Consider the following 22,906-nt stretch of genomic DNA (forward strand, 5'->3'; position numbering starts at 1 on the left):
GCAGCCGCCATATAGAAAGAAGCCCCCCCCCCCGCCACTTGCTGGTTAAAGTCTTGGGGTGACTCTGAAGATCCATGACTTCTTAGATCCATCTGTGTTTTGGCAGTCAACTCCTCTATGGGAAAATGTGGACTAAGCCTCTTGTCCATGGCTTTCTTTTCCTGAAGCTAAAGAACTATGCAACTAGTTTGGGATGCATAAGAGGGCCTTGGGCATATATTTCTCATGTAGCCACCATACATCCTGCAATAAAATTCGCCCTTGAAGCTGTGAGGAGTTTCCAGAAATGTTTGTGATGTTGCATGATGTCTTACCCTGCAAAGGAGAAAAGTTTTAAAAATAATTCCAGTAGGCATACTCTTGTACATTCGCCTGTGTATTGTATTTATTGGTGCCTGTTGACATTTCTATTGTTATCCTCCTTAGCTTATGCTAGTTTATTCCTATCTGTATTAGTAGTGGTGATAATAAAAACCACACGCAGCTTCAAATTCACTTGTTAAGAAATACCAAATTAACTTTCTTTAGCGTGCCCAAACCTGGATTTTCCAGTTTATGAGTTAAGTTCAAATTCTAATACACCAGGAAACTAGCAACTTACCGTATTTTTCCCTCTATAACACGCAGATTTTTTCTCCTAAAAAGGAAGGGGAAATGTCTGTGCGTGTTATAGAGCGAATGTGTGGTCCCTGGAGCAGAAAAATCAGGCAAAAATCAAATCGCGCTTCACGGAGAAGGGAAACCTGAAAAGAGGAAGCGGCTGCTTTCCTGCATTCTGCCTCAGGGTCTTACTGCCCACCCTCCTCTGTTTCCTTGCTGTGTTTGCTGAAACGGAACAAAGAGCAGGGAAAGCCCCTCCCCTCCAGGCAAGCAGAGGGGAAAGTGTCCTCTCTGTGCTCCGGTACTGCTGGGGGAGAGGGAGAGAGAGGGGGGAGGGAGAGAGGGAGGGATAGAGAGAGAGGGAGAGAGAGAGAGATGGCTGGCTTGGGTGGGGGGAAACTTTTGCCTTTCTTTCCTCCCTCCCGTTAAATCCCTCTCCTGCATTCCTCCCCTCCAGGCAAGAAGAGGGGAAAGTGTCGTCTCTGTGCTCCGGTACTGCTGGGGGAGAGGGAGAGAGAGGGGGGAGGGGGAGAGAGAGAGAGAGAGAGAGAGAGAGAGAGAGAGAGAGAGAGATGGCTGGCTTGGGTGGGGGAAAACTTTTGCCTTTCTTTCCTCCCTCCCGTTAAATCCCTCTCCTGCATTCTTAGCCAGCTGCTTCTCTGCACACCCCTCTCATGTCCCTTCTTTGTTTTTCCTTCGCTCCCCACTTAAAATGTGGTTACAAAGCATAGATCCACATGGATCCTCAGGATCTTTGCATTGGGTCACCCCAAATTCACCATCAGATCACATAGCATGTCCATGGCTACAGCCTGCACCAAAAAAATCACGCACCCACTGTTGCCTAGGGCTGCAATGGTGCAAAAATGTGGTTACAAAGCATGGATCCACAGGGATTCTCAGGATCTTTTTATTGGGTCACCCCAAATTCACCATCAGATCACATAGCATGTCCATGGCTACAGCCTGCACCAAAAAAATCACGCACCCACTGTTGCCTGAGGCTGCAATGGTGCAAAAACGTGGTTACAAAGCATGGATCCACAGGAATTCTCAGGATTTTTGCATTGGGTCACCCCAAATTCACCATCAGATCACATGTCTGTGGCCACAGCATGAAGCACAAAAATGATACATCCACTGTTTCATTCAGAATGTTTTTTTCCCTTGTTTTCCTCCTCTAAAAACGATGTGCGTGTTATGGTCAGGTGCGTGTTATAGAGCAAAAAATACGGTAGATTGTGTGAGGAAATTCCCATATATCCTTAGGTCTTTGTTCCAGACTTCTATCTCTTTTTGTAATTGTAATAACAGGGTGTTTTTGCTTTTCTAGTTCTGTGCGTAAAGCTGGATGATGCTGAAATTATGCTAAGAATAGTTCAAAGTAAGACAGAACAGTTTCCCAAATGTAATTAGACTGACACTTATGAGTAAGCTCCATTTGTAGACAGTTGGCAAGCAGCTCAGATATATCTGTTTCCCCCCCAATGCATCTTTGTGTGTAACAGTACCAGGGCAAATCATGACACTGACAGATCAGGAAATCTCTCTCGCTTCCCCCCTACATTTTAAAGAGACGCCTCACTTCATCTCTTATTACTCTTGCCTTCCCTTCTGCATCCTCCTGTCAGCGTAATTTTTAAGCTTCCTGGTCAAGAACTCTCTGTGCAACTCTTTTCAAGGGGCCACGTAAAGTGATGGCAGTGTATAAATAATAGAAGTATTCTCAACGCTGGAACTGTCTATGCTGTGCTTAGAAAAATGGGAAGCTATTAATGTTAACAATACATGTTTTAAAACAGATGACTGTAGCTATGTATTTGAGCATGGAAGTAGCCTGAACTTTCAGTGGCAACTCTACAGTTCTATGATAGTACCCACAATATTCCTGGCAGAGTAGATCTTGCTACACAAGTGTCTTGAATGTAGTGTGAAATTATATTTTCCCCTCCTCTTTTTCAGGAGACATGGAATGTGGTTTCGATTGCGGAAGGTAGTAATCTGGTTGTTGGGAGTGTACATAGCCATTCCATTTCTAGTAAAACTTTGTCCCGCTATTCAGGCAAAGCTTGTCTTCCTAAATTTTGGTAAGAATCCTGCTTTTCTCTCTCTCCCACCCTCTCTCTGTGTGTCTTAAAACCATGTGGACATTTTAATATACAAGTTCTTAGTTTTTTATACAAAAGACACCATCTAGGCTCTAGCATTTCCAACTTGTGTGCATGATAATTCTCCTATCATGTGCATATGAGAATAAAAAATTAGGATCTGCAATCATTTTGCATAGCCACATGCAACTTTCTCTCGATTGCTGTTCCCAGCAGTAAAATCCAGTGTCAGATTTTATATAATGATAGAAAGAAAGAGAAAGAAAGAAAAGAATACCAAGATCTATGTTTGTTAGCATCTGCCTGTATTTCATTACTTGCTCATGAAGTGCTGATAGAGGAAAAGCTTGATGCTGCCTGGAAATTTTGTTTGTTTGTTAGCATCTGCAGTGAATGTTCTAGTACCAGTTAGTGAAAAAGCAATTGTTCCCTGCCTGCTCTCTTTAGTGACATCTTCCATGTTGTGCTTGGTATGATCATATTCTAAAATCTGTGCCTGCCTGATAGTAGAAAGCTCACTGTCAATTTTCTCAAATGTTTTATATACAGTATGGGAAAACTGTCACTTAGTGGCACTGTCTTTCAAACTGTCCTCCATTCTGCCCTTCAAATTTAGGTCTCCAGGATTTTTGAAATAATATTTTTAAATTATCTGTTCTGATTCTTGGAGATAGGGCAGCCACTTTGGTATCTGTTTTGACAATAAACCATTACAGTTAATAAATACACTTCCTTCATGAAATTTGAAAATGCCATTGCCAATGCATTTTAATTTTAGTGCAATAACCATTATGAGGTTCTGTATTAAAATTATTTTTTGGTGAAGGGTGTTTGGTCTCAAGCAGTAGGTAAACGGAATGTAAAACTGATATTTATTTTCTTTCTCAGTGAGAGTACCCTACTTCATTGACTTGAAAAAGCCTCAGGACCAAGGTCTGAACCACACCTGTAACTACTACCTACAACCAGAAGAAGATGTGACAATTGGAGTCTGGTAAGGAAAGCTTTGGCACTCCCATTATCCACTGGAGTCCGTTTTAGCCTATGTAAAGAGGCTGTGCTTTTGATCCCTTTGTTGAGAGAGCTTTCAGTAACACCATGCAAACTCCTGCAATTGTTGCTTTTTCTGTGTGTGGGAGTATATAATTTGCTGCTGGGAATGCAGTGTTTTCTTTTGAAAGATACACTGTTCTCTGGGCTGCAACTAAACTAAATTGAGCAATTAGACCAAAATGCAATGAAGACTGGTGATACAAAGCTGAAAGTTTAGTTCTGTAATGTTGAAGGTCATGTTTTAGAGAAGACCTAAGAAAGTGAATCAATATGATGTGGGATTGCTCCAAGGCACAAATTAAAAAGGTGAAAAGGTGATTGCCTTGGAGCAGCTTGCCTCTGTTAATTTTTTTTTGTAATAGTACCTGTGTTGGCTCCTAGACCTAGAGCAACTTAGTTCATTGATTTTGTGCTGGTCCATAATCAAAAACAAACGAAAAATTACAAAACTAGATGGCAAAAAAGTTTGTCAACCAAAATATTGTTAATCAAAACTCAGTGGTGATTTATCTTTTAACTGAAATGAAGTATTGTCCTAGTTCATGGAGAAAAACATAAGCCTCAAGTGACTTTTGGTGTCATTGGGTTTTTTCTGAGGTGCATGATTAATATGAGTGGGTGCATTTGATTTATGGTAAATCACCATGTTGTAAGATCTCTTGCAGCAAGCAGTTTTAAATTCTCTGCCAGAGTTTTTTCTGGCTGTGTCTGGTGTCTTCATTTTCCTTCTGTGAGAACTTCCTTAACTGCTCACTGAGTGATACAGCTATAGACTTCAGATACTAGTGTGCCCCACGTTATAGTGAAAAGCTATTAACTGCCAACGCTAAAACTTTTGTGATTTGGATCAGCCCAAAACTACTTTGTTTTGCTGCTGGTGTGCTGCCAAAGCTTCCGGTAGCTCTTGAGGGGAGGGTTGTTACTGTGTATGTGTGTATGAATTGTAAGGTGTTTGTCTGAAAAGTTAGTCACCTGTTTTTAAATATTCAAGGGACTAATTAATAAATGATCAATAATCTTTCTATAGTTGAAACTGGTAGGATGGTTGTTCCTTATATAGGAAGTCAAAATTCAGTAGTAGAGCACATGCCTCCCACATGCATAATCTTGGATCCATCCCCAGCATCTCCAGTTTAAACTGGATCTCAGGTTGGTGCAGTTGGGAAGGACTTCAGTCTGAGAGCTGCTGCTAGGCAGAGCAAACAAATACTGGGCTAGATGGACCAGTGAGCTGACCATGTATGTTCATATATGGTCACTTGACCATGGAAGGCTTGTCCTAGAAGAACAGGCACATTCTTCCTGACCTCTCATAGAAACTGAGGGCAGGAAAACACATTACAAAGAAACTGGGGTTGCTGCAGCCCAATGTCTAGTTCAATCCCCCACCTTGTATAATGTCTAGTTCAACTTGACCTGAATGTAGATGTTTTGGCTTGGTCAACATGTCACGTAAAACCACAGTTAAAGTTTAAGCTGTGTTTTAACTCTGGGCAGCCTAGGACCTCAGTACATACTGCCCAGACTTGCGCCCTGGGAGGGTCACAGTTTTTCCCTGATTTCCCATTTCCTTCCAGGCATACGGTTCCCACAGCTGTATGGAAAGATGCTCAAGGCAAGGACCAACTGTGGTATGAGGATGCTTTGGGTTCCAGCCACCCTGTGATCCTTTACTTACATGGAAATGCAGGGACTAGGTAAGAGAGAGATAAATGAAGGGGTGAGAAGGAGGATAGCCTGTTGTTTCTTTTGGTTTAGATTGGGTGAGGGCCAGCCATGTCACTGGGCAGGGCAAGGCAAGCTCACCTTTGACCTGCAGTTCCTTACAGCACAATCTTATACATTTCTACTGAGATGTTCTGTTTAAGTCAGTGGGGCTTATTCTCAGTTAACTGGGTATAGGATTGCAGTTTTTGCATGCGTTTAACTATTCCATTCAGCTTCAATGTGCTAATTTGACTGAACCATGCTCAACTAGCTAGTCTTTAAAAAAAAAAAAAAGGTCCTCCTAGTTGTATTGAAAGATCAGGGAAATAATGTACCAGAACCATATGTCTTGGGGCTTTAAAACTAATGTGTGATTTTCCAAATTCTTTTAATAGAGGAGGGGATCACCGTGTGGAACTTTACAAGGTGAGAAAAGCAGTAATATTAGTCAAATGACCTGAATACTACTATATGCAATTCTGTTAATAGCTTAGCTATCTAAGCTTGCTTCCAGAGGAGTTTCTCTTTATCTTCTATAGTTTTTGTGAGGAACAGCCATAAAGTGCTAGCGCTGTAATAGTAATCAACTCCTAGCTATGCATCTTTAGACACTACCTCAGGCTGCTTATGTGCTTTACAGAATCTCAAGTGGTAAAACCTGTTCTGGAATGGTTTTGTTTGCGTGTTCTCTACCCTTGTAAAAAAAATATTTTTTTTGCATGGAAATATGTAGTACTGGGGAGAAGAATTATGTTAACAGGAAAGTATGTATCAATTTATTGTCCTTTTAAAATACTTCATAATCTTAATTGTGACTGTTTGCCTTCTGTTATAGGTTTTGAGTTCTCTTGGTTACCATGTGGTCACATTTGATTATCGAGGTGAGATTCTTACTCTTTTGTCCTGAGCTGGCATCTGTTACTCATGCTAACAAATTGTAACTACTATCCTATTGACTGATGAATAAAAGTCTATTTCATAAACTCTTTGAAAATCCAGATGACATGTTATTACTTTTCTAGGGGCTGTATCCTTGTTTACTACACTCACCAAATGATTCCTGCAGTCTGCTCTGTATGTGGGGCTTCGCTTGCACTTGATCAAGCAGCTGCCGCTAGTGCAAAATGTTGAAGCATGCTTGCTTGTAAGCAAATAACGTCTGTGCTCAGAGATCTGCACTGGTTGCTGATTTGCAACTGGGCCATGTCCAGCGTGTTACTATTAGCATTTAAAGCCCTTAACAACTTGGGACCAGTTTACATGCGAGATTGGCCTGCCTCATATATGCCAACTTGATAGTTTTGATCTGTAGAGCTGGCACTGTTACAGGTGCTGCAGAACAGCCTTTTTGCATTTGTAAGAGACTGATATCTTGGTGTGACAGTGCCTGCACTTTGGAAACTGCCACACACAACTTCCCCTGCTTGTTCTTCTGCTGTGTTGTGCTGAGCCATGGTTTGGTGTAGCATGTTGTGTGAACCATGGCTCATATTTTAGCTCTCTCCAGACAAACAGTGAGCTGTAAACCATGGCACAGAATTTGATTATAGCTTGTCATTTGTTGGAAGACAGCGGAACCACAAGCCCGGGTTCAGATGACATGCAATGCCAAACCATGACTTAGTTCAGCACAGCAGCAGAATGACTGAGGAGGAAACAGCCATGACTGGGAAGCCTGTATCTTTGCCCCAAGCCATATTTTGGCTTAATCTTAGAGTGAGGTTCACCTCTTAAGATAGGCTTTCGATTTATTTTCACCCTGCCTTTTTAAACAATAGAACCGCAACTAGAACTTTAAAAATGCAAAAGAAGTCCTAAAACACTACTTGTACAGAACCTGTGGCACTCAGTCCCTTTAAAGATAAAACCTCATCACTTCCTAAAACAACCAGTGATAATAATTTCCTAAAGACCTGCTTGATTAGATTAGACTCTTGCTGAGAACGATGTTCCACAGAGATGATCCCGTGACTCTGAAAGGCCCTGTGTCCTAATGGCTTTTATTGAGGGAACATGGAACGAGGTGAAAGGCCCTGTGTCCTAATGGCTTTTATTGAGGGAACATGGAACGAGGTTTTGTTAGAGAACATAATGTGACAGCTGTTGCAGATAGAAGAGAAGCTGCACAAAGCTCACTGCTCTGCCCTGCAGCCATTCAGTGCTGGGTGTGACTGAACTCTTTCTCAGCAGGCAGGTGTTCTTCTGTTTCCTCTCCCTTCCCTAGCCGATAGACTTGGATAAGAAGGGCAAAGTTTAAAAATACTACTTTTTTCAAACTAGTTCCATGCGCATTTAAGCAGTGTTAGGTGGAAACCTCTGGAAAGCAATGACAAGTCTGATAGAGTAAGAAAGTAGAATGGACTGTACTTCTTCAGAATATTGGGGGGGAGGGGCTCATATTTTTGAACATTTGCGTTGTTAAAACTCACTGCAAAGCAGGACAACAGACAAAAGGCTGGGTCAGAGTCTTCCTTTCTGATGATCTAGTGCTCTGTTTGAAGAGAGTTCATCTATTCACAAATGGCATTTCCCACGTCCAGTCTGAATTGGTACCATTCATTTTACAGTATTATTCAACCCCCACAGTTGAACTCTTGGAGGGTTTGCCTCGGAATATTTCAGGCTATAATAGAACCAGACTGAGTAAAAAGATTCTAGGACTTTAGTTTTGGTATTCTGCCAGTTCAATTTTTCTTCAGTGGGTATCTCAGCTAGGTCCAGGGTGTTAAAAGACAATTAAGAACTGACATTTTAAGTTGCAGTGCCCTGGGCCACTCGGTTTATTTGGCCTTAATTCAGACATGAAACCAGAACACTTTGTTTTGATTGGCTTGAAACATGATTCCTGGAATAAAGTAGCTTTTCTCTTTGTAGGCTGGGGAGACTCAATAGGCACTCCCTCCGAGAGTGGAATGACCTATGATGCTCTTCATGTTTTTGACTGGATAAAAGCAAGAAGTGGAGACAATCCAGTGTATATATGGGGACACTCCTTGGGCACTGGGTAAGGCCAGATTGCACAAAGCAATCGTTTAATATATGAGGCTGTGTTATTACAGCACATTGCATTTGAGACAACAATTCGATGCTAAATACAGTAATTGTAGTCTGAAGTACTTTATGTTGGATTAGCAGTGAATTAAAATTAATTGTTGTGGTTTGATTTTTGTGTTTACTCTTTGAACAAATAGTGAATCATAGTATGGATTATATTGCGTAGATAATGGAATTCAAGAGAATATGAATTGAAAATAAGATAGAAGGAACCTACGATATAAGGAACCTATTGGAGCAGCATCTCCAGTGAAATTATAATGGAGATGTGTCAACCTAAACTCTCTTCTTTATTTGTTCCTTTTATTGGGACATGTCTACAGTGCCAATTTATTCCCATTTCAAATCTGCATTATTACGACTGCCAGCCAGCCAGTGAACTCTGCAAACTGGATACCCATAGTGTCTCACAGTGAAGAAATCTTGATGATATCACAGAACTAAAGATGCACCTCTTAGTTGTGGTGTATAGTCTTGCTCTGGGTTTTGTGTTTTTTCCTGTAAGCATTCCTAAAGGATGAGCAGCACTTGGTAGTGAGATTACAATCTTATGCATAGATGGGTGTAAACCCTGCTGGACAAAGTAGGACTTACTTTTCAGTAAACATGGGTGTGATTGGGTTGTAAGGAAGATGATACAATTTTCTGTAATTGGTATCTTTAATTGTAGATTTTATTTTTGTAGAGTTGCAACCAATCTTGTAAGGCGTCTTTGTGAGCGAGGTAAGAGAGCTATATTTTGGTGATGTTATCAAAAACCATTTCATATCATCCCAACTTCCTGCTGTCTTTCAAAATAGATTAAAAGGGTTACTGTGATTGTGTTTAGCAGTAATGATTTTTTGAGCTTTAAAAACCTTTATGGGAGTTTTAAAATAGATGCAGGCGAACTTTTATTATCATTTTTAAAGGCTATAGGATTTATATGGTCTTGGTGCATCTGCCTGTCACTTTTCAGCAAAAGTAGGACTGAGAGCTTAAGCCATATGTACATCTACATGTTTAATTTTAGTCTGTGGCATTCCGTGTTGCAGAGATTCTAGTTGCCATCAAAGCTTAGGGCACATATTAGTAGAAATGCTCTGTTTCACAACTTTCTGTTAGTCTCAAAGCCTTTGATTTCAATTGAGTCTGCTGACCTTTTAAAAATGTAATCAGTTGGTGCCCTTTCAGGCAGAGGGGTGAGGAAATTGAGAATATTGTCTCGTTTCTGATCAGGTGAACATGTTCTTGAATTGCAGCTCATGTTTCATTCAGGCTCTGGATTCATATTCTGCTGTATCATTCAAACACCCTTTCATTTAAGTGCATTATACCAGACATTTGCTTTGCAGCTTCCATATCTTGCAGTGGGCATAGCACAGAGATTTATTTATTACATTTATATTCCTCCTTTCCTCCAAGGAGCTCAGGTTGGTGTAAAGAGGTCTCCCCCTCTCCATTTTATTCTAACAACCACCCTGTGAGACTAGTGACTAGCCTAAGGTCACATAGTAAGCATCAGAATTTGAACCCTAGTCTCCCACACCCTAGCCTAGCAATACTAATCACCGGTGACCCTCATTAGTGTCTTAAATGGACAGCACTGAAGTTCTGTTATTTGTTTTTCAGAAACTCCCCCTGATGCCCTGATATTAGAGTCACCTTTTACGAACATACGTGAAGAAGCAAAAAGCCATCCTTTTTCAGTGGCAAGTACAGATTTATATTCTGGATTTCTCATCTTTTCATGTGGATCTGGCATCTGGTAAAAATGCATATGTATTTGTTCACTTGAGAATTCTAATCGTACCTGAAGTCTGTTGGCTCATGAGCTAGCTAGCCTTTGAAAATTGAGGATTGTCTTTTTCATGTTCTGGAAATGTTTTTTTCTTCTGCAAGAGCTTTGCCAATCCACAGAGGTACAAAAAAATTCCATGTCAGAAGCACACTCTGCAAATGCATTCCTAATACATTCCTAATAGTACAGTAAAATTGAAGCTTTGACTCCGATGTTATTAAGTGATAGTGTAGAAATTAAAGGTAATATGCATCAGCACTCAGAAGATGGGGTATTGCACTTCTCGGTTTTTCATACTGACTCGCAAAGCTGGGATAATCTATCAAGGTGCTCTAAATGCATCTTGTATGCCTGCAACTGGGTCTTATAAACCATCATTGTTTTGAGGTTACTCTGAAATGTAAACGGATGTAAGCTACACCCTCCAGGTATATATATCTTCTAAAGAAGGCCTTGCTGAGCCTGTGAAGAGCCATACATCCTGGGAACACCTGGTGCCATTTGCACTAATATCCCTGTGAGGAGTAATTGTTGGTGCTTCACTTGTTGGCTGGGGAAAGTGTAAGCTGCTTGCTGAAGTCTTCCTTTCTAATATGTGAGTGTTTTCCACTAACGAGGGAGGAGTGAAAAGGAGAGTCCTCCTAGCATAGTGTGTCAAATATTAGAACTAGATTGAAAAGCTAGGATTGGAGAAGAAACCGTCATCCTCCCCAATTACTCTGACCCATTTTTTTTAAAAAAAATATTGGCTGTTTAGCTTGATGCAGCTCTTCTGTCCTCATCAAAATACTCCTCAACAGGAAATGATCACCAGGGAATGAGGTGGCATCAGTCCTTCTCTTGAAAGGAAGAATTGAAGTCCGCTTTCCTATTTGCTTCCCACTGCTTCATTGAAGCAACTCCTGAATTAGCATCCAATGGAGAACTGATATTCCCTTTTTTTCCTATTATACGAATGAGCTGTTCAAGCGCAAAGAGCAGGGTGTAAATATGTCTTCTCAATAAATTTGGCCCCACCTTCTCCTCCCCGATAAGAACTGAGCTAATGTGTGCAAGCTGTTGATATTATGACCAACTTTTCAGTCTAAACCATTCACAGAAATATTAAGTAATAGAACAGATTGCACCTTTTTAAAAAGTAATTTAATTGAAGATTTTAAAACCATCACCTTCTGGTGGTTGCAGGACAACATTTAATTTTTAAAAAATGCTTCCACAGTCTGCATTGTTCTACCTGTTCCTACCTGTTCCTACCTGTACCTGCATTGTACCTGTGTGACTATAGTCAATTTAGGGTTTGGTATTTTTTTAATTGTTCAGAAATAGCCAAAATCTTCTAAAGAAACTTCAATACTCTTATCACTCACATACTTGTGAACTTTTTTTTTCAGATTTATAGATATTTCCCAGGATTTGATTGGTTCTTCCTTGATCCCATCACATCGAGTGGAATTAAGTTTGCAAATGATGAGAAGTAAGTAAATCTCTTGAATGTTCTTTGTCTTTGTCTTTCTGACTGAGGCTTTTCCTGATAGGTTTCTAAATCCTGAGAATCAGAAGCTGCTGTCTCATCCCTGAAGGCTTAGTCCACTTCAACCAGCTTCTCTAGGTCAGCTACCTTGGTTTCAAGGGATCAAATTGTGCAACTTAGTGCCAGGAGCTAATTTCACCAAGTACACCCATAACTTCTGCCTATTAGGCATGTGACAATCTCAAGCTCACTGGATAGCTTCTACAGTCCAGCTGTTTTGCTGCCTTCATTACAGAAATTTTTGTTTATAGAACTTGTTGACTTAGAAAGTTGGGATCTATAAGGCCTACTTCATTTTTAACCAGAAATATATATTTTTTATTTTAAATAAAACTTCTTGTTCTGCGTTACACAGACTTAAGCTGTAGATATTCTGAGTTGGTGGACTTCTAAAAATTCATATTAATGTTGTGGGTTTTTTTACAGCGTGAAGCATATTTCTTGCTCTCTGCTAATTCTTCATGCTGAAGATGATCCCGTAGTACCATTTCATCTTGGAAAAAAGGTGTGTTTCCTTACCTTAAGCTCTCCCCACCCCAATCTCTGCTCATAAATATCCTGAATGAATTAGAACTGGGAGAGCAACCTCAAAGTGCCGAGTGGCTAGAGGAGAAACTACAAATGACATGTTTGAGATGGCTTGGTTTCAGTTTATCTATTTTATTAACTCCCAAACAGAAGGACTCAAATCGCCTGTTTCTCCCAACTTCAGTGAAGTTTATTGGCCTGATAATGAAACAAGTGTTTCTATCAGTACATGTTTATATGACCAAAAATATACTTTCTGTTGCCCATATGGTTTGTACAGATTCTCTGTTTTGTTTCTAGAAAACAATAAAAACTCTTACAAAAAACCTGGAGAGCTCTTCGGTGTACAGTAGAGAGGGCCATGTTTAATTCCAGGTTCCATGGACCAAACTAACACTAAACCCTGTGACTGGTTTAGATAAAAACAGCTTTGGTTGGAAGCTATTTTCATAGTGCCTAACATTTTCCTTGCCTGTTGCTTTTACACTGCAGCTCCCTTTCGGCAAGCTACTGGCAAAACTGCTTTTCCCTTCAAGGAGTAGCAGCCTTTATGGTTCTGTTCTATACACATTTGCATGGTATGTGTAATTCAGCCCTGGGCCAGGGCCTGGGCTAACCAGAACAGAACTGTGGGCAGAATCTGGCTTTGTATGAACATCCTTTTTATTTCATAGAATCATAGAATCATAGAGTTGGAAGAGACCACAAGGGCCATCGAGTGCAACCCCCTGCCAAGCAGGAAACACCATCAGAGCACTCCTGACATATGGTTGTCAAGCCTCTGCTTAAAGACCTCCAAAGAAGGAGACTCCACCACACTCCTTGGCAGCAAATTCCACTGTCGAACAGCTCTTACTGTCAGGAAGTTCTTCCTAATGTTTAGGTGGAATCTTTTTTCTTGTAGTTTGGAACCATTGCTCCGTGTCCGCTTCTCTGGAGCAGCAGAAAACAACCTTTCTCCCTCCTCTATGTGACATCCTTTTATATATTTGAACATGGCTATCATATCACCCCTTAACCTCCTCTTCTCCAGGCTAAACATGCCCAGCTCCCTTAGCCGTTCCTCATAAGGCATCGTTTCCAGGCCTTTGACCATTTTGGTTGCCCTCCTCTGGACACGTTCCAGTTTGTCAGTGTCCTTCTTGAACTGTGGTGCCCAGAACTGGACACAGTACTCCAGGTGAGGTCTGACCAGAGCAGAATACAGTGGCACTATTACTTCCCTTGATCTAGATGCAATACTCCTATTGATGCAGCCCAGAATTGCATTGGCTTTTTTAGCTGCCGCGTCACACTGTTGGCTCATGTCAAGTTTGTGGTCAACCAAGACTCCTAGATCCTTTTCACATGTACTGCTCTCAAGCCAGGTGTCACCCATCTTGTATTTGTGCCTCTCATTTTTTTGCCCAAGTGCAATACTTTACTTGTTTTGGCCCAGTTCTCTAATCTGTCAAGGTCGTTTTGAAGTGTGATCCTGTCCTCTGGGGTGTTAGCCACCCCTCCCAGTTTGGTGTCATCTGAAAGAAAAATTTCCTTTCCTGTGCTTTCCTTTGCCACAATCCAGAACAGTCCATCATTTAGCTGCCCTGTATTGGCAAAAGATTATAATATTGGCAAAAGATTATAAAGGTAATTTCTGGATTATTTCAAATAAACATAGAAGTTAATAGGGATTTGTTATTTTCGGGAATACTGGGAAATAACAAAGTAAAGAGTAATAAGCAAGAGTTGTACAAAATTATGATTCTACCTGGAATGGCAGTTATTGCTTTGGGATGGAAAGAAAAGGCCAAGTGGAATATGGAAAAATGGAATGATTATGTTTTTGAATACGTACAGTCAGAAATATTCACACAGATAGTGGCAGAGGATAGGTGGGAAAATAAATGCCAAAGAATCACAAATAAATGGGCATTTTACAGGAATTGGATAGAAAGAGGGGAAGCCAACCCTAACATACAAGCTCGAATGAACAGACTGTGTACATGGATAAAGATATGAAGAAGGAAGGCCTGACCGGGGTGGGGGGGAGGGCTGGAGTGGGGAGGGAGGGAAAAAAAAAAGTAAACCGCATGGTATTTTGAATTGATTTTGTTATGTAAGCCTTTTTTTCAGAAACCATATATATAAATGTTATGTTGTTAGGCATTGTAGTATGAATGAATTTTGTTCTGTATTCTTTGTTTTATAGAATATATATAATAATTTTATGTTACTAAGCAAATTTAATAAAACAGAAAAAAGAAAGAAAAAACAAACAAACAAACAAAAATTAGCTGCCCTGAAGCAAATTTTGTTTCTCTGTATGGTGCTCACAGATGGCTCCTAAAGTTGCTGGGAATAGTTGGCTCCTAAGAGGTGGCAGCGAAAGGGAGGTGCCAAAAATAATGGTGCATATGCATGACTGCAACTTTTGTACTCTGCACTAATTAATCTTGAGTAATTTCTGCTGCCCAGTTTGTGCTTCAGTCTCGAGGGGGTGGCAGCTATCCCATGTCTAGGGTGAGAAGCTCTTAAGCCAGCTCTCTGAGGGCTCAGACTTCATGGAAATCGCCTCTTTATCTGACAGACAAGGACATTATCCCTTCAGGAACAGTGTGATGCAAAACAAAAATAGTATGAGTTTGGAACTAGGTTTTGCTGGTACAAATTGCTGCAGCTGGACTCTTGATGGGGACAAACTATCACCAGGACTAACTCTGGTACTTAAAAGCTGCCCAGACAAGGTTCCAAGGTTCTTCTATTAATTTTACGAAGGTCCTTATCAGCTTTGGTCCAGGACAACTTAAGGACTGCCAGATCCCATATCCCATGTCCCAATCACAGAGGCTTTGTGAGAGTCTCTGTTGGTAGTCCCCCATGGCTCAGATGCATGACTTGCAGCTACTAGAAGCCATGTCTTTAATGTAATGGGACCAAGCCTCAATAAAAGTTCCTTGTTCCAGCAGCATTCAGTTTTATGATAAAGCAGTTTTAAAGTTTGTTTTTATGTATACTGTTCACACATACAAATGATTACGTCTGACATAAATACCTATCCTTCAAGTGGACTTTCACTTGAGAATCAGTTTGACTCTCCACAGCATGTGTCAGAAAAAGATCAGGCTCCACAGTCAAATCTTTGTTTAGAAAGATAACATGGGTTTCCTCCCTTGGAAACCACCTGTTCAAGAGGCCCATGTTGCATATATTTGTGTACACAAGTCATGAACAACTGAACTTTGTGCATGTTCATTGTTATACAACATTGGAAGAGTTTCCATTGCTGCTTAAAACTCAAAGCTCTTTAAAAAAAAATTTCTGAGCAACAGATGTGCAGCTTCACATATCACAGATCCACATATCACAAACCTGATCTCTCCTTCAATCCATAAAGTCACATTTGAAAAGTACTTTGAGACTTTGTCCCTTCAGCGTTCTTGTAACTACCCAGTTTCAAGTAGAAGAGAATGGTCAAAGAGTGATATAACCAGCTGACATGAAGTAAGTATGATTGTTTCTTGGGCACAGAAATTGCCGTGCAGTAACTGGTGCTTAATTAGCTACATCAAATATAGTTACAGAAATAGACGTTGTCACTGCTCTGTATTGAGGGGCTATCCATTTCATTAACTTGCATTTGTTTTGAAATGTCTTTTACAGCTATACAACATTGCTGCCCCATCTCGGAGCTTCCGTGATTACAAAGTACAGTTCGTTCCATTTCACACAGACCTAGGCTACAGGCATAAATACATCTACAAGAGCCCAGAACTACCTCGAATATTGCGGTAATTAAAAGGGTCACTCATAATTTGTGTTCTGCTGTTTGCACAGGCAGATGCAATTGAGCTGTACAACATAAAGGGTGTGTGTGTGCGCCTGCGTGTGCTTATTCTGGAACAATTTCCTTTGTTTTCCACTTTACCCCAGAGGTTTATTGTAGGACCCAAGCACAAAAGCACATCATTGCTAGTAACTGCTGATTAAATTGGCAACATTTTCCAAATGACTTGGGTGAGACTGAGGGCCAAATGAGATATGATTGGTGCAGTCATGCATGTTTGTGTGTCTCCTCTTTTTACAATGCATTTAAAGCAAGGAAGGATGGCAGGTTTGGGTTTTGCATAAAAATGGGTGTGTGGGTGAGAGTGGCCAATCCCCCCCCCTGCCCTCTTGTCTTGCCTCCTTTTGATCTGTCACTTCACTTGGGGTGCTTCTTTCTCACCCTGGTTCACATCCAGTATCTGAGCAGGTATAGGAGAGGGGAAAGGAAGGAAGCTTGGTAGTAGAGCACATGCTTTGTATGAAAAGGTCCATTGTTGCGGTTAATTGATGAATAGCCTGCTGCATGTACATCAGAGTGACTTACAAACATATCATAAAAACAATCCTTAGCATCTTAGAAGTAGGGCTGGGAAAGAGCCAAGTCTGAAACTCAGGGTGCTGCGTTCCTAAGGCAGGGCAAGTTTCACTCCCTATGCATCCTTTTGACATTATATTCATACATCTTCTCTCATCACCCCTGTCAAAAGCAACACACCCTTGCTTTAAATGTATAAGGGGGGTTGACATGTGAATAAGCAAAAAAAGGCTGCACCCCAGAACCTCAAGGGCTTTTTTGTGTTAAGATTTTTATTAAAAGTTTTTTTGTAAAACAGTTAAGACATAGAAAACTAATGTAAACAAAAACAAAAACAGCTACAAACATAATTTCAAGTTTGACAGCTTGGTAAGACTATGTGTATGTTTGTGTCCCTTCATCTGTTTTGCTTGTTTTTTAAATATCATGATCCCATCTTTGAAAGAGAGCAATTGCTCTGCAATGTAGGGCATTTAAGAGTATCTAAGTGGGAAAACCTAAGTTGACCGGAGTTCTGAAATCTACTGGCCTCAGAAGGGCAGGTGGGAAGAGAATGGATGAAGTTGAAGTACCAAAACAACTGACACTGCTGATACATATGTGTGTGTGTGTGTGTATTTTTCCCTCTTAGGGAATTCCTGGGAAAATTGGGACATGAGCATCGTCACTGAGGACTAACTGCATGGTTGACTTAAGTTGTCATCTACAAGAAAAGGTCTGCAAACCCAGACACTGAATAAGTCACAGATTCCTGCTTCAGTCTTAATGCATACACTTGGGAACCCAGCCTCTGGGGTGATAGAGATACGAAGAAAAGAATGTAGCTGGCTTGTCTCTCTCCCTCACCCCACAAGCCCCTTCTAAAGAACAAGAGAACCAAACAAATCAAAACAACTAAGTTCAAGCACAAGAAGGACTTGGCAAAAACCTTTCAGAAGTTATGAACATTCCTACAAGTGTCTGTTCGGCCGCAACAGCTTTTTAGAACACAAAAAACCCTTGCACTTGGAAACGCAAATGAACTGCAATTGTCTTTAAAAATGTTAACTGCTATAATATTTCAGTGCTGCATCTAGTTTACCTGAGTTGCAGGTTGCTCTTTTAATAGAATTTAGTTCAGTGAGGAGTTTCCCTAACCTTGTCAACTGCAGAGTTGCTGAATATGGTTAGTTGTTTCTGAAATTCATTTGAGAACTTTCAAGAGATCAGGATGCTTTCAAGAAAACATTTCAGAATGCAATGAAGGATGTTTCTCCTTTAAAATGAGGCAACTATTTAATAGTGACTAAGCTTCTCTTTCTCTGTTGCCTTGCTTTGAAGTTTCTTGTCTCCCACATATAGATAATATATAAAAATCTTTATTATACCTCATATACAGACACATCCTCTTTAAGATTCTTTCTTCCTCTGACTTTGAGATTCTTTCTTGTCTCCAAGCCATTTTATTTAGATGTACAGGTTCAATGGGTGATGTGAGATGTATTGAATACAAATTGCACCCTCAAAAGTTGTTTGAAAGACTCCTTCAGTAAATAGAAGGTGTCTTTATACTTTGTCAAGAATGGGTGGAGATTTTTTTTTTTCCTGCTGTGATGAACATGTCTTCCAGTCTCCTCTAGAGACATATAAGCACTTTGGGGATGAGAAAATTGGTATCATTTTTCATAATCATGATCCTTCATACCCCTACAGCCCTTTCATTTCCTTAAAAAATAATAATACTCAGGTACATTAAAGCTGGTCAAAAGTTTTCTGTAAGAGAAATTACATCAAAATACTTTAACCTGAAGTTCTCATCTGGTAAATTATGTTGGTTTTCACTGGCAATAAAACATTTGCTCTGACTTTCCTTAACAGCAAAATATTAGCAATTATATTTGAAAGTCCTAATTTTTTTCAGACCAAGCAAAGGCATTGAAAGTGAAAACAAAATTCTTTTTTTGCATAAAATATTTAGTTTGATATATATATATAAATTAAAAGCTAGAGGTGTATGAAAACTTCCTGACCAGCCTTGAATGTTTCCTTCAGTTGGCACATGCCAGGAACAAATACTTATTTTTCTTTCTTTTAGTTGTAGCAAAACAATCCTGGCCTGAATCGAAATTTTAGCAGGCAGCACGATAGTAAATTAATAGTAACAAATGCTGAATCTAAAATTCATATTCCTTTCCCTTATTGGCCTTGGCCTTATATACCTCATGATGATTCGGTCTCATTATGGCTGCTGGAGTCCATTTTTGATGCGTAAAAAATTGACACATTTAGCCATTATGTTGTTGAATTTACAGATTTTTTTTTTTAAAAAATGCATTAATCCATCCATATTGAGAAGAAGACAGTAAAGACCACTTTAGTAACCTTTTGGAGGTGTTTAAAGGAGATGCTACATAGTGCAATACCTTAAGAGTTCTGATGACTTGCAGTTCACCATGGCTCTTAACTGAAAACTGCCATTCCTTCCCCATCTCACTCGTGTCAGGGCTTTTGCTTAAACCAGACGTGAGTTCAGCATGCTCTTCTTCAGGATTCTCAGTCCACCATTCATGCAGGCATGGCATGGCAGACAATTTGAGACATTGTGAGTAGGAATCAGAGGGCCAGGGGCAGTTTAGCTGTTGGGTCCTAACAGACTGATTTACAGTAGCTCCAAGTTTTGTGTCATTGGCCCTGAACTGTTTCATTCCACAAACATACAAGCATTTGGCCTAGTAGTCTTAGATATTAGTGTTCAGAAGTGAATTATTCAGCCTGAAGTGTATTAGAGAGCAGTGTTTGCTAATATTGTCTGTATATGGAATACTCTGGTTTTGCATGCATCAAAGAGTTGTATTTTAGAGATTATCATACTTCCAAAGCAGACAGTAGCTTGTTCTTTGCAGTGAGACTTTCTGCTGTAGTGAGATCTACCAAGATTTTGATTCACCATAACCTCTGAGCAAATTGTGCCACATATACAATCCCATCTCTTCCCTCCTACATTCCATGTGCTTTGGTTTACTACACTAACAAGGACAGAAACACTTAACTTTGCCTTTCTTGTCGAAGCAAACAGAATGTTCCATGTAACGCCGCTGCTGCTATCGCCCACCTTAGTGTCGGTAAAAGTACAAACCAATGTGGAAATGTCACCTCCTCCCATGCAACAAAAATTAGATTCCAGCGCATGTATCAGTGCTGTTTATCCCGAGACATATGTTCCAATTATTAGGCCAGTGATACACATTGAAATGGAAATGTTTATCTAAAAAGTGTGTAGTTTTAATAAAACAAATTACTTAAGAATTTTTGTAGTAATAGCCTTTTTTTAAAAAAATAAAAATAAAAATTATGGGCTTTGGATCTGCCAAGGAAAATCCTATCAAAAAGACACGTAGAATTTAAAATGGTGGCATATTGGATGGGTTCTAAATAATTGTGCATGGAATTTTGCTTATATAACTGGACTTTCTGCTTCAGCCCTTGGGGTTATGGGTTAAGGAACCCTCTCAAATGCTGTGGATGTGGGGGCGGGATTTGGGGGGGAGGGTGCAGCTGGGTATGGATGGGGATCTGGGGCAAAGAGGCAAGCAGAAATACCTTCTGACTACTCAAGGAAATATTGGATCCTGCCCATTGTGATTTGTCTGGGGCTAATGGCGGAACAGAGATAGAACTTACTTCTTTCAAAGCTCCCCTGAGCAGCAGAAATGTACTAAGTTGCCAGCAGCATGTGATTCATCACTGCCCCAAGTCTGACAAACTCATGTGTTCCGTACTTACAATGGACTTTGGATTTCTGTTTCGTAGAGTTGGCATATATACTGTGATGTTTGGCAACCAATTTTCAATATGAATGTAGGGTTGCGAGTTTTTCTATTCTCCATTTGCTGAGTGACTTCCTCTCTTGTCCTTTGAAATTGTGGATTGCGGTCCATGTGTTTAGCTGTTCGTTACAATTTCTGTAGCACTTTATATTGTGAAGTGTCCTACAATCATAATCTTTATTGGCACCCACATTTGTCCACTTGTGTTGCAGCTTTAAGCATACTGCCCAAGGAACATCTTACACCACAGCATAGCTTTGGGGAGGTGGGGCTGGAAATATCCTCTGCTTGAAATCTGAGCGAAACAGACCAAGAGTCTGATGCAATATAAGGCAGCTTCTTATGTTCCTATCTTACTTTTAAATGGCTGCCTCCAAGGAATCTTGGGAACTGCGGTTTGGAGAAGTCCCTAGGCCTCTCCCTTTCACAACGGTTGCTTGAGACAAGGGCATATCGTTTGGATATACTGACACAGCAAACATTTACCAGAAACCTAGTTTTCTTGAAGTATGTGAAAAGAAGCTTCTGGATGAAAGGTGTAATGTAGGTAAAAGTTGTTTGAAGCTCCTGAGTTCTTCAATATTTGTTAGTTTTTTAAAAATTTGTTTAATCAGTTTTTTCAATACAAACAACAACCACAAAAACCACATACAACAAAAACCACAATAACACTAATAACACAATTTAACAAGTCAGATTTGAGTACTGATATACCTATAACTACACCTTTTAAACAATATTTCCCTACCTCTCCTCCCCTTACTTCCCACCACTGTCCGCTTTATCGCTCAAGTATTCCTTCCAGATTTCTTCATATTTATCCATTCTTAATTTGCGTCGACATGCAATTCGTTCGTATGTAGCTAGTCTGTCCATATTTGTTAGTTCTGTTGCAAGTCTTGTGACCTCCCGTTGACTGATATCTGTTTACAAAGAGCTGCAAGCAAAATGGAATACTTCTGTGTTCAGTAATGATCCGTCCTCTGGTGGCAGAGCTATGTAATTGAGGATTTAATACTCTGTTGAATTCCTACCAAAGTGTACACTCCAGGAAAAGTTAGTGGTGACAGACACATCTTGGGCTCTGTTTCTGAGCCTGATGACACTACTAAGGGCTAACATTTATTGTGGCCCAAGATTTTCTGGTCACGAGCCTACTTGGTCAGATATATTAAATGTTACTTGGCAGATTATACTTAAACATACAGAGGAGTTTGAGAGGTGGGGGGAGATAATGCAACAGGGTCAAGCCATCTCTATTGCTCATTTCCTTCAAGCAGGACATGAATGAAACAACCCTTTCTTGCTGGTGTTCCCCATCAGCTGGAATTCGGAAGCCTGATACTGGATGATGTATATAGCCATCATGAGTGGTTGCTATTGAAGGACCCTCATTAAATTGTTGTTAGTTTCTTTTCAAGGCAGCCAAGTCCACAATTTAACTGAAGGAATGGGTTTCCAAAACCCAAAAACTGACTGGGCAGGCAGTTTTTAGACTACACCAAAATCCCCATTTCTCCTTAGCTAAAATGCATAAACTTCAGCCGTTGAGCAAATGCAAAACAAGAACACAGCTCTCTCCCTTATCAGTTTGACGGCAAGACTGGCCTTGACTCTACCAGTAGAACAGACACAGACATATCTTATGTTCTGACCACAAATGATGCAGAGACCCAAGTCTGGGACTAATGCCAGAGCATGTTCTCGGAAGTAGTGACCTCTTGCTCCAAGATAGGAGTAGGAACAGGAATATCCTTTTATGGTCAGGAGTGCAGGAAGGAAATCCCTTTTAAGGTTAAGAGTGCCGGAGCAGGAACATATGTGATGTCAACCCGCATACATAGGCTGATGTGGTTGGGCTCTGAGGGGAGGAGGGAGAGGGTGCCTGGAGGATATAAATACTGCATGAAACTTGTCATTTATTTGGACTTGTTGTGGACTTGATCACGCAAGTGCCTTCTGCTATCCGGAGAGCAGAATAAACTCTTTCTTTGAACCAACTCGGTGTCATTTTGACTTCCTTCCTCCTGTCCCGGAGCAACACAGACCCAATCGGTGAACTCCAATAAGGCTACATAACTATGCAGTGTGTGAAGGACTTCCTTCTATATAGGGTTGCCATATTTTGAAGAACAAAAAAGAGGACACATTTGCCAACTTGTACTTTGAGACTCATTTTACATACCCATGAAAATGAGGATGTGTCCTGGAAAAAGGACATAATGGCAACCCTGTATACGTCCTAATCTTCCAATAGACTTCACTGGATGCCCTTTCCCCTCAAATCCTTTTCTCCATTCTTCTCATTAGGATAAGCCACCCTATTAAGAATATTTTGATGTACAGGTGCCCGCCCGTTATATGGAAACCAAACTAGCAGAACTACAGGAGATTATG

The 22,906-nt window shown here is 40.3% G+C and overlaps 1 protein-coding gene across 3 annotated transcripts in view; it reads left to right on the forward strand.

Annotated features, from left to right (window-relative positions):
- ABHD12 (abhydrolase domain containing 12, lysophospholipase) overlaps positions 1 to 19,988 on the forward strand; it is a gene marked incomplete at its 5' end in the record, with an annotated part of 34,181 nt that extends 14,193 nt beyond the window's left edge. For all 3 annotated transcript variants that reach the window (XM_081854877.1, XM_081854879.1, XM_081854878.1), the window contains 12 exons: positions 2,563 to 2,687; positions 3,597 to 3,702; positions 5,339 to 5,458; positions 5,864 to 5,894; positions 6,304 to 6,349; positions 8,343 to 8,472; positions 9,208 to 9,245; positions 10,134 to 10,213; positions 11,694 to 11,776; positions 12,260 to 12,338; positions 16,004 to 16,131; positions 17,335 to 19,988. In XM_081854877.1, the coding sequence (XP_081711003.1) occupies positions 2,563 to 2,687; positions 3,597 to 3,702; positions 5,339 to 5,458; positions 5,864 to 5,894; positions 6,304 to 6,349; positions 8,343 to 8,472; positions 9,208 to 9,245; positions 10,134 to 10,213; positions 11,694 to 11,776; positions 12,260 to 12,338; positions 16,004 to 16,131; positions 17,335 to 17,374 (1,006 nt within the window). In that variant the 3' untranslated portion in view covers positions 17,375 to 19,988. The remainder of the gene's footprint in view (positions 1 to 2,562; positions 2,688 to 3,596; positions 3,703 to 5,338; positions 5,459 to 5,863; positions 5,895 to 6,303; positions 6,350 to 8,342; positions 8,473 to 9,207; positions 9,246 to 10,133; positions 10,214 to 11,693; positions 11,777 to 12,259; positions 12,339 to 16,003; positions 16,132 to 17,334) is intronic.
- Positions 19,989 to 22,906: the final 2,918 nt, after the last annotated feature.

The sequence above is a fragment of the Podarcis erhardii genome, assembly GCF_964252035.2.
Source record: "Podarcis erhardii genome assembly, chromosome: 3".
Classification (NCBI taxonomy): Eukaryota; Metazoa; Chordata; class Lepidosauria; order Squamata; family Lacertidae; genus Podarcis; species Podarcis erhardii.